General features: G+C 38.1%; 1 protein-coding gene across 2 annotated transcripts in view; it reads right to left on the bottom strand.

The window, feature by feature from the left end:
- Positions 1-16178, bottom strand: part of UVRAG (UV radiation resistance associated) — a 94352-nt gene that overhangs the window by 20734 nt on the left and 57440 nt on the right. For both annotated transcript variants that reach the window (XM_075050252.1, XM_075050251.1), the window contains exon 13: positions 8351-8429. In XM_075050252.1, the coding sequence (XP_074906353.1) occupies positions 8351-8429 (79 nt within the window). The remainder of the gene's footprint in view (positions 1-8350; positions 8430-16178) is intronic.

Raw genomic sequence — 16178 nt, forward strand, 5'->3', positions numbered from 1 at the left:
CCTGAAAACAACAAGCAACTTTTATTTGCTAAATTGAACGAGCTTGTTTTTTCTGTTTACACAATGTTAACTTGAGAAATATTCACATGAATTACAAACAAGATAGATACAAACAAAGAAAGATACAATAGCCCCTTTAGTATTTCCAGTCTCTTGAAAAACAAAATACTTTAAAGCTCTGGATTTCCAAGTGTTCTGAACTGATCAAAATGTAAATGAGCCAATACATATCAGACACTTTTATTCCTTTTGTTGGAGAATAACTTGCTCTAAACTTCAACCATAGTATATAATAAGCCTGAAAGGCATTTATGGGTGATTAAGCAGCTGTCATACCCAAAGCTTTCAAAACAGGATTTGTGCCCTGATGTGCCAAATCCTATGCATAGAAGTATGAGACAAACCCTGCCTCAGAGAGTACAAAACATACATATTAAACTATACAACAGGAGAACAAAGGATGTGGGTGGATGGCAAAGTGAAAATAACAGCAGCTCAGCAAAAAAAAAAAAAAAAAGTCACAGCTTGTCACTTGCTTGCTAATGACAGATAAGAGTAATTTTTATGTATTAAAGCAAGCAAGATTTCAGGAAACGATATGCATTTTAGCATGATTTTTTTTTCCCCATTAAGAGATGGCAACATGGCAGAAAGTGAGAACACTCCTGAAGGAAGAGGCAGGCTCACAAATGAGGTCCATGAATTCCACAGGTGTTAACACTTTATATCTGAAAGTCAAGCTTTGTCTCCAGAGCACACACCCTACTCATTAGGAAAAATTATACACTACATCTTTTTCCTACACTAACACATTGTGCCATGTCTTGATAACAGACTTCCCACTTGCCTATCTCTTTCAATTTCAAAATGTAGTGCTTATATATACTACAAAGCAGTTTAAGTTGGCAAATCACATGTGTTTATGTCAGCTTAAGTATATCAGGAATCCATTTTCTTTTTGATTATTAAATTTCAGTTCTATTTTAAACACATACTCATTTTTTAAAAAAAAACTTAGCAGGCTGAAGAGTTAACACACAGAGATGATGACAGCTACGTAGTACACAAGTGATCTAACACCTAGAGCATGCTTGCAGGGGGGTGATCCCCAAAATTATTTGGGAGAAGTGACTCTAGGCAAACCTGGTGATGCCACCTCTCCTATTCCACCCAACGACATTCACCTCACCTCATCTGCTCCGTACTCTCTGCAACCAGAGCACGCAGCACAGCCTCCAGCACTGCCTGGGCTCAAGCTGCAGGTGCGGTGATCAGCACAGGTTGGAGAGCCAAGACCTGCTCCTCCACAGAGCAAGTTAACATTGGCCTTTGCTGATCAGTACAGATTGCCTACAGGCAAGGATAGGCAGGCTTTCATCTGAATGAAAGGGTGACTGTTGTTACAGCTAATCCAGTCTCATTTCAACCTATTTTATCTTGGCATGGGTGATAGGAAAGGAAAAAAAAAAGAAAGCCTTCCAACAAGTTTGCAAAAAACATATGTAAATTCCCCAATTCTAAATGATCTGGCTAGGTATCAGCCCATTGCTACCCTAGGAGACTTTCAGGAATGAAACTTCTCCTAAAAGGTTTTGGCTCTATGCAGCTGGAGAAGGTACTTTGTGGTTTTTCAGGTGCAGTCCCTTCCTCTTAACATTAAAATGAATGCTTGGCACTTTACAAGATGAGGACTCGACTCTGGCTTCAACCTGTGCTCTTTCAAGAACACTTTTCCCTATGCAGTTAAATTGGCCACAAATTCAGACAGTGCATTCTTTCTGAACTGTACATTTTATGATCTTAGTTTAGGGGCCTCATAAAAGACGCAGTGTGCAAGTCACAGTATCCTACACTCGAAGGGTCATAACCACTGCATCTACACCGATACCCACAGAACTCTTAAAGACACTTCTGCTTGGTAGTGTTTATTGCCAAAACAAATTTCTAGTCCTAACATTTCTGCCGCTCAACTTCCCATGGAAAAGTTTAATAGTTTCTATTATAAAGTTGATTTTCTCACATGTTTGATTGTCTAATGGAGCCAGAAACTGAACATCTTGCCTCATTTCACGTTTAAGAGCTGAATTTCAGTTTAGTTTCTTACATATGGCACTAGTACATAAGCATTTAACTTTTATTCCATGCAGCTATTAGAAAGATATCAGTTTGAGTGCAACTAGAATATGTCAAGAAGTATTTTGCTTTTCTTCTATGCTTCTGTAAATGTTACTTACCTCGTGCATTAGACAAGCAACTGAACCAAAAAGCACCATTCCCATGAGAGTAGCATTGGCTGATCAACATCTCTAGCAGGTTACATAAAGCACGTAAATGTTGTCTGCCACCATGTGGACACAGCAACTCTGGACACTTAAAAGGAAGGCTAGACACAAGTTAACTTGCTTGGATCTGTATTGCATTGATGTGAAAACAAACATCCTTGGGGGAGCTGACAAAAGATTGAGTGATTTTTTTCATGTCAAATAGCAAAGTTCATCCGTTGCTAATGACTGTCAGATGAAAGCAGAACTATTCTTTGGCCAGGGCTGAGCAAATCATGCCAATGTGAATAGGAGTATCAGTCTAACATCACTCAATAGTTGTCTGACAAAACAAATCAGGGCTGGATCAGAAGAGAAACCTTGCCTTGTAAGCTGATCGTAAGCACGCATTCAGCCTGAACAGAAAAAAAACCAAAACAAACCTTAACTCATGCAGCGTAACAAATCAAAAAGATTTCACAAAACCCATGAGTGATGCCTGGAAGGTATGCGCCAACTGCCACCAACTGCAGAGCCTCCCTGACAAACACCAGCAATGAACTGGGGTAAGACTAGACATATTCACTCCTTAGCTTGGCTCTAGGAAATCAAGGAGTTGTAGAACAGTCCAAACTATTTGATACCTGGTTTTGCAAGTCTCCTTTCAAGTGCCAATAATTTAGACAAGGACAGAAAACCACTTCTGAGGCCACCTCCCCTAAAGCCAGAGGGAGGTAGTGACCAAGGTCACAGCAGCAACAAGACTAAAAGGGGTCTCGCACTGATCATAGTTCTGGCCTATGGTTCCATGGCGAAGCTGGGCTGAGACTCAGAATAAGAAATCCAGAAGATCAAGAGACAAATTAACTTCCACCCCCTGCGGTGGCTGACTGAAATACCAAATCATCATTTGATGCTCAGAGCTGCAAATAAGCTGATTGTTCCGTGCAAGAGAATAGCTGCAGTAACTCCCCTTCTAACCAGGACCAGAAGAAACTAGCTCTATAGCTGTAACACAATTATTTCCTCTCCAAGCAATCTTGCAACTGGACGAGGAATAGTGCCTGTCAAGTATTGTGCAAGAGACTACCTTGTGAATACCTAAAGGAATTAGAAGTTTCATGAACAAGATGCTCATGCTCTCTTCAATGGCTACAGGTGAGAAATAATGACCAATACAGGAAAGAAACCATGTAATATCATCTTGTATACAACTTCAGGCCAGGTATTCTCCAGTAGTGACACTGTACATGCTCACCAAGGACTCACCTCAAGGACAGTCACTAAAACAAGATCATCTCTTCATATGTAATGAAGAGCCTACACTGAAGTCAAGCCCAAGCAATCAAGGCTCTGGGAATGAAGGAAAGAGAGAGCAAAACAGCAATAAAGCTTCTTTCTTTCTACAGGCCTGAGATTTGAAACTTAAAGCCACTGTACTCTCACCCCCCACACACTCTAAGGTTAAAAAAAAAATTTAAAGAACTGAGAGGAAAAAAACTGGAGAGCCAAGACCACTACTCAAGGACTTGTGAGAGCTCAGCTTAGCAAGTCCATGCCTATGCCTTAGCTGAGCTGTGTGCCACATGCATTACATGGTCAGAGCGATGAGAACTCCGAGAGATGCTAGCCTGCCCATGCTGTGTTAGCTTATCACCCACAAAAAAACCCAACTCACAATGCTTCAGGGAGTTCCTAATATTCATCCACTATAGCAGGCGGTTTTCACGGTGTAATCTCAAGTCCTTTGCTGTGAAAATGAATGCAGGAGTTCATTTCATTCTCCTGCTAAAGCCTCCTCTTCCTCAGATACTCCATACACATCCATAACTTGGCAGCTGCAGAGTTTGTGAGACCAGCTACCTACTGAATGATCTCCCAGTGCCTAATGCTTTTGAGAGCCAAGCAATTCCCTCCCATTTTTAGCAACTGTATTGTGCTTCACCTTTGAAAATGCTCTGGAATGACAGTGATTTTTGTTGTTGTTGTTGTTGATATTATTAGACATAAGTCACTAATTTCCCTTTGAAAAAAATAACATGCTTGTACATTTGTTAGAGTCAAAGAACTGAAATCTTAACTGGAAATTTATGGTTTTACCTAATATAATCCAACTTAAAAAGCTACTCTGCGAACTTCGTGAGGGATTCAATTCAATTTTACAAATAGAAAATATGGGGATTGAAACAATTTGTGCTCACGTACAGATGGAAGTTATTATGAACTCTCGGAATTAACACACATTGTTTTGACTTCGGAATGTAACAGCAAAGCAAGTTTCTCCAAATAAATGCTCTACCAAGCTAGCACTGAGCTGCTTCTAATTCCAGCTGAATTCTCCTGAGTGCAAGATGTGGTTTTCATTGTTATTATCCTGCTGTTTTACAAAACAGTACCACTTTATCTCTAGAACAGTTTTTATTTCAGCAATTTTACTTAATATCAACCCAGTCTCACTTCTTCCCCACTCATGTTTCTCCTTGTCGCCAGAACTCCAGGCAATTGTGAAAGGAACAAAAATATAAAAATCTGTGAAACCAGGGAAGCTTATACAAATCCCTTCAAGTATTTCTTTTACGTTGATACAAGTTTTTCTGGGTTCTTTGTTTCTCACCCACAGCCATCAAGACTTGCATGAATGATTCAAGCAAGGTGATGGAGACCCAAGTTCTTCTCTTAATACTCCAGTAGAGTCAGCACTGTTCCTCCTAGGCACCTCCAATCTTCCCACAGCAACCCAGAGGGAATTAAGCAACTGATCTGCATTTATTCATGACAGAATAGTTTGCAGGACTGGTTCTCTGAATTAAGGCCAACACCTTTGGGCCTTAAAAGGATTCCCTCACAGGTTGTGATGGTCTAGAGGTAAAAAAAGAGGCAACTGCTCATTCTCCATCCAAACTTAATTATTTTCACAGATTCACATGAACTAAACACACATGAAAGCTTCTCTCAAAGCAGCCTTAAGATCTTCTAAGAGCTACTTAAATTCAACAGTTCCAGCCTCCAAAGGAACACATAAAGGATTCAAACAATTTCAGGTTTTTAGATCAAGTCAGTCCCTGAGTACAGGAGTTTTGTGATGTATTTCTGCAAGTTATCTACCTGTTCTGCTTTCACAATGGAATTTCCCCTTGGCAGAACTATAAAAAGCTGCAATATTTGACCAAGGATATCAAAACAAAGATGACTACACCAGTTTATATGGACTTCAGTAACACTTTCCTGATTAAATAAGTAGTAGAAGCCTCCCAGAAATTCCGATTTACTTTTATTATGTTTTTATATTCAACAGCATACAATCTCAAGCATTAACATGTGAACCACTGGTGTTGTACAAACCACTTCAAAGTTTGGCCACTGACTTCTCTAGCTTGTACCAGCACCAGTGACCCCATGTAAATTTGGAAACTTTTTTTATACAAATACGTACTTAAAGTCTTCATTTACTTTTATGAGTTTAAACACATGCCAGTGATTTCAGAAACCAACTGCAAGGACTTGGAAGGCAACATGAGTGAGTGACCATGTGTTCAACTATTCACAGTCCTTTAGAAATAGGACAAGAACAAAATCAGAACGAGAGATTTCAGTAGGTCCAACAGTGGCTAACAACTCAAAGATGACAAGTCTTAAAAAAACAGGAAAACAAGCGAAGTGGTGACAGTTCCTATAAAAACAATACTACATACAGGCACAAGTGCCAACTAACCCAGACTACAAGAACTGGGAAGACTACCAACTTGGGCTCAATGAAGACTTCATAATCTCAATCAAGAAAGAAGCACAGAGTGCTTGCATCACATAACTGAACACCAAACTCCAGCATAGGAACAAAACCATGAAAGGCTAAAAAGCAAAGCAAGCAGCATCACGACTCACAAGTTACAGAATGAACTAATGTATTTACATAAGTAGAGATTAAGGAAAGCATTGATTTGATAGTAAAGGAGAGAGAAAGCTATCAAAGCATTTGAAGGAAAAGAGTATTTAATCCCTTTCTCTCACTGGTCTTCCCTATGAAAGTCAAGTGTGAACAGCTGGCTGCCATTATTAATACCAGCAACAAAGAGCCACAGTCTAAGTTACATTAACAGCTTGGTTAAGTGAATTTCCAAGATTAGCAGGACTTGATTAACTTCATCTTAAGATATTTTAGCCTTTAAGTAATTTCAGAGCCATTGGAGGTTATCTTCCAAAATACACTAAGCATGGGCAAGATACCAGAAGTCTGGAAAATGGTAAATGCAATCCAAACTTAAAAAACAAACAACACAAAAAGACTCAGAAGCTTTACTTCAATTTGGGATAGGGAATGGGGAATGAGTGGTGGAAGAGAGAACTGGAAAAACAAACCAAAAAACCTAGAAACTAAGCATAAAAAAGATCAGATTTTTCAAGAATAAAACTGTCAGACCAATCTAATTTCAAGCCTCACAAACAGGTTAGAAACTAAAATGTCATTTCTGTTGGAATTTAAATAACTCTGGGCACTTTATGGTGTAATATGCTCGCAAGCATGCCAGGGAAATGGGACATTGATAAAGTATGAATGAATACAGAGCAAGTAAGTACTCTTTGGGTGTAGTTAAAATAATGTTTCACTGCTATAAATGGAAGTGCTAGCAAAGCAGGGATCCACCTGAGTCTAAGCTTTACCCCAGTTCTATTCAATATTTTAATTAGGTGAGCTGGAGAGAGAATAGGCTCAGATGCAGATAGCACAAGGCTAAGACAGAGTTCTCAACCCACCTTTCCCCACCTTCTACAGTTACATCACCAAATCAGAAATATGATTAAAAACAAAAAGGTGCATCTTTAAGGATACATTCAAGGTACAGCATGTAAAACATGAATTAAGCAAGTCACCTGCACAAATTTAGAATGGACTATTTTGTTGCTGTGCAGAAGACTTGGGATGGCTAGTTGCACTGAATCACAAAATTCACCATGTTAGACTGTTAAGAGTACAAACCTATCGGAACATAATGAACTGGAAAAAAATTACAAGACCTGTGGAGCATTTCTCCCATCCTACTCAATGTTTTGAAGGCAACAGTTGCATACTGTATCCAGCTTTGGGCACTACAGGAAAGATGTGGATTCAGATGGAGAATAGGAGACAACAAGAATGCTCAGAAGTTAAGAGACGTGACCCATGAGATAACACTTTTAAAATGAAAGGTTATCTTTCAATGCATAAAAGTTTGCAAAGAGGAAGAGACTTAAAGAAACATATTATTATAATAAGTGATTACGTGATTAAAGAGAAGCAAGACAGATTTGGACTAGATGTCAGAAAAGACTTTAATAGCCAAGACAGTCAAGCATTGGAACTAAGTAGTACTTAGATCACAGGCTCTCCTTCAGGCAAAATTATACACACATCTACCCAGGATAGCGTATGAGCAGCTGACGCTGCCCTAGGACTAGGCAATCGTCTAAATGGCCTCCTCAGGCCCCTTTCAGACCAGCTTTTTGAACATTTTCTGAACTCCATACCAAATGTGTTAGCAGCAGGTATTAGTACCATCTCAAATACAAGCTTGTGAACTTGTAAACTCTCATGCATTTGCCAAAGTAAAGGATGATTTTTAAAATACATTAAGAGCAAGGAAGTAAGGATGATTAGAGAACTTTTTAATATAAAGTCATACATGTGCACGACTTCAGATTTTCCAGCTTGTTGTGTTTTCTTATCATAAGTATAGAGGCAGAATACTAGTTAAAGTAATAATACAGCAAAATTAAAGACACAGCAATGAGAATGACATGAATGGATCTTTAAGTATGACAGGATAAAAATAACAGAAAACATTTGCAATTTTCAAAACAGTGTGTATAGACTATTTGAAAACGAAAAGATTCATTATTAACTGGCAAGCCTTTCTCTAAGCACAATGCAAGAAAATCTCAAGCACAAAGCTGTAAGTTAAGTGAAAACAATGACTTGAAGAAAACCCCCACTAGTTCAGATGTTCGCCATAGAGAATAGCATCACAAGACAGTAGATGTACACTCATGGCATACTGACACCAAGCAGATAGTAGATATAAATAAAAAAAAATTTAAAATCTCAGTGTACTAACCTGTGCTATATTTTTGTTGAGAAGATATACTCCATATTCAAACTGAAGCTTCTCCCCTCCTTTTGGATATAGAGGAAATCTGATAGGAAAGAAAAAAGGAAAAAAAAGAGCATGTGAGATGAAATTATTCAGATGCTTAAGTAAACTTTAAAAAGCCACAGACTCCTTTTCTGAGAAGGTAAAGGTTTAAAAAGCCTCTCTTGCTGACTTCTCCCAGGAACCCTTCTCCACAGGATGTACTTAGGAACCCTCTGCAACTCCAGTCAATCAGCCTTTTAAAAACTGATGTCAAAATTCAGCTAATGAATTACATTTTCTAAAGCATTTTAGGTTTTTAAAAGATGCTTTATGACTCTCCCAGTGCTGCAACATTCCTCTCATTTAGTGAAGCATATTTTAAGAAGCATACAGCATAACACCAGATCCCACGTTATCCCTTTGTATTCAGCCATTCGCATTTGGTTAGCTCATTTCCAAATAGAAATAATCTTCGAAGAAAGGTGTTCTCTTGTGATTGTTATTTTGTGATTGAAGGAGCACAAATCTCTTCACATACAGGAGACATCTGAAGGCTCACTTACCATCACACCAGAACAACGCTCAGAGAATGTAAGTGATTCCTTTCCTTTCAACAAGCTTCACAAGTGCACCAAAGGCTTGAGTCAGTTACAGCATCATAGGTCACGCCAGCCCTTGCAAATATCATATTCCTAATGTTTATTTCTCCTATTTAATAAATAAAGCATTTTTCACAATTTTAAATACCTAGATGCAGCAAATAGCTTATAGGAAAGTAGCACAGCTTACTTCTGTCTTAACTGCTGCATGAGATCAGAGAACCAAAACTTTAGTCCCTAGAGTACTGAAACTGTTTGACAGTCTGCATTAAAGAATATAAATTTATGTGTATGTTCTAGAAAACTTGGCTTAAGTGAAGCAAATCTCATAAACAGTTTTAATATTTGTACACTGCATTTCTTAGGACTGCCTTTTGACTCTTCCTTACCACTAGAGGTTATGAGGTCATCGTGGTCAATACAGTAATCTCAGTACAATCTAGATTTTATGTTTATGGGAACTACACCATGAAACGAGCTTTTGCCTTTTCAAGAACTGTATGCTCTGTAGCTCCTAATCAAGATGTTGAGCGTATTATCTGCACAAAACCCACATTACATCAGAAACCAAAGTCTCTCTCAAATGTAAGATAACAAATACAGGAGATCAATATCTACTAGAAACAACACACATTCTAGAGGGGTGATTATGGAAAGTGTATTTTATCATCAATCAGCCCCACAGTAGAGTACATTTGCAACTTTTAAGGAGAATTATACAGCACCATTAAAGCTAAAGGTTAACAGGTCATGATCACAGCAGATCAAATATTAAGATGTCAGCTTCAAGTTTTATGCTACTTTCAAAATCACTAGGTCACTTCAAGTTGAGGAATATAAAAATCACCATGAATAGTATATATCTAGCTCACCTTGCTTAATAGATCTATAAATCCAACTAGTTCCCCATGCAAGAAAATAAAACCTTTCAAAATGAACACATGCTACAAAAATTCCACGACGCATTATCCTAAGTGTAAAATACAAATCAAAAGGAGTTCATTTCCATATCTACAATTACACTACCCAAATAGAGCAGGATTTAGATTTAAAAGGATACCTTTACAATTAACAGTATAAAACTAACTCAAGCTTGACAATAAAAGCACCATTAGGAACACAAGCCATGTTTCACTGGAAGATAGTATTTCATTAAGTCACTAGTAATGGGAACCATGTATTCGATTATTAGACACAGAGCTTTTCGATACATACAGTATAGAAGAGAGGATAAAAACTGTTTTACAGTGCTCGCTACCATCTCCCACACAGTTTTTCTAAGTCGTAAAGATTAAGCTTTTCTGTTTACCACGTTGGCCCTGCTTCTTTGCTAATATTCACACTTTTGTCCTCTAACTTCCACTAATTAATCTTGAAAGACTCTGAACTACATACATCCTCGTGTCAGCTTTCATAACATAATCGTTTACATGAAAGTCTTGAAAAATGTCAGTGGATGTCTTTGTGCATGCACATTTATGACTCAGAGAAAAATATTACCAACTTTCACATCTCTTTCTTTGTGTGTTATCTTGCTTGCCCATTAAGCCTGGTCACAAGCAATAAACTTAAAGGAGAGGAACCACGACATTTTATACAGTGCTTCATTGAGTATAATTGAATGCAACTTTAACTGCTGGCTCCCTAAGTGAAATTCTTCTTGCCTGCTCCTTAGAAAAGCACGACTGTAAGCTAAATCTCTCACTTTGGCATGCTGCAAAAAGTTTAAGTCTGCTGTATAAGGTTTTAGTTATACTTGCTCAAAAAATATATTTGAAAACTACTATTTTAGTATTTTTATAATCACGAAGCACTCAATAAAATGCAAAATGGCATCCGCCTGCCCATTCTACTCCAACATGTACCTTCCTTGTTTCCATTCTTGCTGATACATTTGGGAAAAAAATCATTAAGCTCTTTTAAAGCAGAACAGAGATACTTACTCTAGGATGACAAATTCAAAGGAGTAAGTGTGATATGTTTAGTAGAAAAAAGAAAACAATCAAGCTACAGGTGTCTGTTGTGTAATCACCAGAAGACATCATCTGAGAGAAGTTACCAAGTAGTAGGAAACTTGTTCTAAGTACATTCAGAAGGTGAGCTCTGGTCCTCCTCAGATCAGCACACTTACACACTGTGAGGAAACCATACACCTACCATGCTAGCAGGCAGTAATTAGGAACAAAACAGCTTCTGCTCAGTGAGGTTCAAAGTGTGCCCTTGTAAAAATATCTTGATATTTATCTTGTGACTATGGAATATTACTTTTTAATAGTGCGTAGACTTCTTAAAACACAGCCCTAATACACCCTGAGTTTACAGTAGATATTCTATTTCTCTATATAGAGCACACTGCTCAGCTGGCATACAGCAGTAATAACTTTAACAGTGACTCATAAAGAAGATCTTAGTTCAGAGAACATTAACTTGATGCAAGAAAAAACACAGCATTTAGTAACTTATAACAGGTTAACCCCATTTGGAGTTGTTTCTGCACCTCATGTTTCCACTGTAACTCAAGGCTATTCTTGCTTCCCTTCAGACATCTGATACATCAGCAATGGTAAGAGCCTGTGCTGGTGAAAAGCACAAGGAAGAGTAGTGATAAAGGGAGGAACAAGCTAGCAGGCACGTGGAAAGGCAACTGTAGGATCTATGACAATTGTGCCAAAGATGCTGAAATTAAACAAGACCCACTTTGAATTCAGAAGGTGGAGAACACTGTTTAAGAGTGATCCAAACTGCACACCAGACTGATTTTAACCAGATGGTCAATATGTGCCTTTAAGATCTAAGATAACATAAAGAGGATTCTCAATCTTAAAAGCTTATGTTTGTTTTGGAAGTTTTATGTTTTGCTTATTCAATCCTGAAGGACTGTGACAAATGCAAAGTTTTTATTAATTTCTTTGAGTCATGTGTTCTTTTTTATAGGACTCACTGGGATACAAGTCAGATGACCAGTGTTACCCAGCTGTACCACACTGCAGGAACAGAGACAAATCCATAATAAACTGCAAAACATACACATGCATGACATTTTTAGACACATAGCTCACCTCCCCTTTCATGGCATGTTACTTTGGACAAAAGTGAATTCTTCTACTTGTGATACCACAATGACAGAATAGTTTCTTCCATAGTGAACCAGAACAATATCATGCTTACAGCCTCAAAGCACACATGAGACTTACACTAACACTAATATGTTCAAGACCCAAGTTTTCCCAGTCTCAGAAGAAGAGGTTTTGATTGTCATTTCTCATGGACAACAGTAAAAAAAAAAAATTAAAAAATTAAAAATAATCATAGAAGCAGTTACAAGGCACTTCTAATGATCTCTGCATAATTTCATTTTAGCAGAGCTCAGAATAGAGATAGCAACTCATCTGCTCCTACTGTACCTCTCTCCCATCTCTCCTGCTTGGAGGGTTCCCAAGAATAAGCATCTCCTCTCCACCTGCAATCTTAATTCCAACAAGTCAACATCAACCGCTTTATTTCAACCTATCCCCTATTAATTACTGCCACACTTCCTAAGCAGACGTCAGCTGCTGGATAAAGAACTCTTCACCTTCAACCTTATCCAAGAAAAACTGGCATGGAAGTTGGAAGGGAGCACATTACTAACAGCTAGTCAAGAAACTCTCCTCTTCCATTGAAGGCACCTAATATTCAAATAAGATACTATTCTTAGCACTGAAATCCTGTGTTTAACACAACTGGGTGCCACCAACCATGAGCAGTTCTAAGAACAAAGAACGGGTTTTTGAAGTACATAAGGCAACTGATTTTCAGTCTATTTGCACATAAGGAGGTTTTACTGGTAGGCAATGAGTAAGCAAACAAGCATGAGCAGGTCAAGGCTTAGAGTACTGCTGATCTACATAACCAAATATATCTACTTGTAAGAAACTCAAGTGAGACTGACAAATCAAAGCGTGCACTCAAGTATCAGAATACAGATTAGTGCAAGCCTAAAAGGAAGAATCTCTAATTTCCTTGTAAACTGCCCAGGTAAACAGGGGTGGAAAAGGAAGAAATCCCAGCTAAAAGGAGTGGCTAAATGAAGTGTCAACATCAGTGTGATTTTATGCTGTAGACTCTATGTGAAAGTTTCTATGGTACTAAGCCTCATTTCACAACTCTTTGGGGAGGGTTTAAAGTAAAAAAGCGAGGCAAAGGTTACCTGCTTTGTTCACAGTTACTCTGATGGGGAAAGTAACCTCAAGTCAGCCTTTTAAATAAAAAACAGGGCTGAAAGTCTACCTATTCTCCAACTTGAAACAACAGAACCAGCACCCTACCATCAACAACGGAATTAAATTTTGAGTTCTTCAGGGATCTCACAACACTTTATAAATGCTAACTTTTAGAATAGTCAGTTTGAACATTTGCATAAGAAATACCATTCTGATCAGTATCAAGCTTACAGGCATCCAACTACATCATCAACAGCACTCTTAAGGAGCTGTTACTTTGGAGTTAGTCTTTAATGAGCTTTTTTTTATAACGTGGTATTTAGTCAAGTAGAACACATCTTAGACATAACAAACACACATACCTCTAAGAAACTGAAAAGCAAAGTATAATCTTACTACAGTAAATCACATTTTTAAGGGTACAAAGACTGTGGACAGGGTACTAAATTGTCAACTCTGGTTTAAAAGTCTTTCTAGAAAAGAAAAGAAACTCAAGATACGCATTTCCAGTCAATGCAGAAAACTAATGGTGGCTGGTAGCCATCGTTTCCACTCCAGCTGAGTCATTAAGATGCAAACAGCTAAACAGAAATATCAGTGTTAAACCAAGGAAAATTTCATTTTTCAGTTCGAGATGTATTCTTGAATGTGTCTAAACACATTTGTGGTCTGGGGGCAGTACTGGATGAGCAGATAGGAGTTTCGATGAATGCCTTTGCCAGCTGAACCTGTCTACAGGCCTGAAGATGTTTCTGCTGGAAGTAGGCTGTGACACTACGACATCTCTGCAGCAATCTGATCCAAAAGCTTCGCAGTGTGCCCCATGAGACCACCAGCCATCGCTCTATGTTGCTGAAACTACCTGTTCATCCAGATACAAGCAGACCATCTTATAATCATAAAGCTACAGGCACAAAGAAGTCTAATGTACCGTCTCTAAGGCAAGTTCAAACCGCCCTGTATTCTCAGCTATGGTAACACTTCCCCCTAGATAAACTTCATCCTTCCTTGGGGTAAGAAGATTGTCTCAATTACTTTCCAGTGTTGATTTCAGTCTTATTTTCTATGACTCAAGGCATAACAAGGGAGACTATGCTTATGTGCTGATGACAGTAAGTCTGAGAAATTTCAGGGGTAGATGAAAAGCCTCTTGCAAGGATTTTTCTTTTTCCTATTTGCAGTTTAAGGTGAGATGCCTACAGTTTGGATCAGTCATGTTTAGTGCGGGTTTTTTTCCTTATAAAAAGTATTGGTTACTACTTAATAAAAGAAAGGGGTTTGACCCATCTCTTACTAATTTTTTTTTTAATATAGCGACTAAACCACTAGTTTTGGTAAGACAGCATGGGCAGGAAGCTTGCTACTAAAGTGTCTCCAACCAAAACTGCTCGCTAATACTGATGTATTTAAAAATCAGAAAACTGACTACAGAAAAAAGGTCTTTTAAAGATTGCTTATGTTGCCCACAGATACTGATTCTGGAAAATGAGAGGTATGTTTCAAAGCTAAAAATGTGATTAGCCTAATTTCAGTGTTTTAAGCATTAGACCACCCTTCTTACAGCTCATAAATAAATTGTGCTAAATATTCTATCCTAACCACTAAGAACTCTTCTTCCACCTTTTTCAGCTGATCTTAGGCAAGTACTTATCAGCCATCAAGATCTCGTTTAATTTTATATCCTCAGCTAATCTTTAGCTGCTTTACATAGTAACTTCAGTGTTTGATGAACATGCAGTAAATCACCCCAAGATTCTTGCTTCAGTCAGATGGTAACTGTTAGGAAAAGCTGAAGGAATCCTTACTCCATACATTTATTTCAGACCTCAAGTATCTCTTATGAATTCAAGTCCAAATACATTTACTGTTGTGTTCTGTGATTTATGAACTCCTCTGTATCCAGAAAAATCACATATGTACCAATATATTGGTGGCCAATTTTTATTGTCTATAACCGCCTGTCTTTAATACAAACTATTTTTAAAGCTTAAGAAATTGCTTCATTTTTAACTGCTTTCACCTGCTTCTACTTTGGTATTACACCATATGTTTTAGATCTTTTATTCTCTCTTCTGTTCAGACCAAGTCTCAAAGTTTAATCTCTACTTCAGAAAGCTCTTTAGGGAAGAAGTCAGTAAAATAATTATTTTTACACATCACATCTAACTGTTTCCACAGGCTGAAGCGTGGCACAATTGAAATAGCATATTACATCCCATTTGGCAAATGTAAGTAAAATTCCAAATCTAGTTTGGAACTGTGTTAGATAACCTTAATTTTCAAAGTGATGAAAAAGTTCAAGGACCGGTAATATTTGTAGCTTTGCAAGCTAAATTAACAGCAAGGACATTTATGTTTCAAGAACAAATAACTATCCAGTAGTTAACTGAAGATCAGAAACTTAGTCCACCAACTAAACGAAGCCGATACCACTGCATTTTCACATCACCTTATTTGCAGTACCTTTGATACTTCCTGCCCAACTGCAGCCACGGGAGAACAAACTTGACATGGCTTTTTCCTTCACTTCTTATTTTCAAGGACAGTAAGCAGAATGACTGCAGGGAGATTCCTGTAGAGCAGACTTGGCAGAATGCAGCTGAAACCCAATTATTCACTATTATACAGATAAAGAACTGACATAATTTCTGTGACTGTAACAGTCACTGGTGTGATAGCAGAGTCATCCATCAGATCTAGGGAACAACTGTGCCTCACGCAAGACTACCAAAAAATATGGCCATTTAGAAAATGATGAATTTCAAGCTTAAGCTCATGGATAGGACACCTTATACAATGACAGAACTAAATAGCCCAATCCAGATACAACAGTGAGCTGAAAAAGTCACAAGTTCTTGCTTGATATGACTGAACTATGAGGAGTGTACAAGAACAAGGTTTAAATATTTACTGAAGTTTGAGTTATTTCAACCTCACCCCCTTTTGGGGGTCTGTGAGGGGGGCAGGCAGGGGAGGAAGGAGCTGGTGTTTTCCCTCCAGCCTCACCAC

This window comes from Buteo buteo, chromosome 18 (genome assembly GCF_964188355.1).
Source record: "Buteo buteo chromosome 18, bButBut1.hap1.1, whole genome shotgun sequence".
NCBI lineage: Eukaryota > Metazoa > Chordata > Aves > Accipitriformes > Accipitridae > Buteo > Buteo buteo.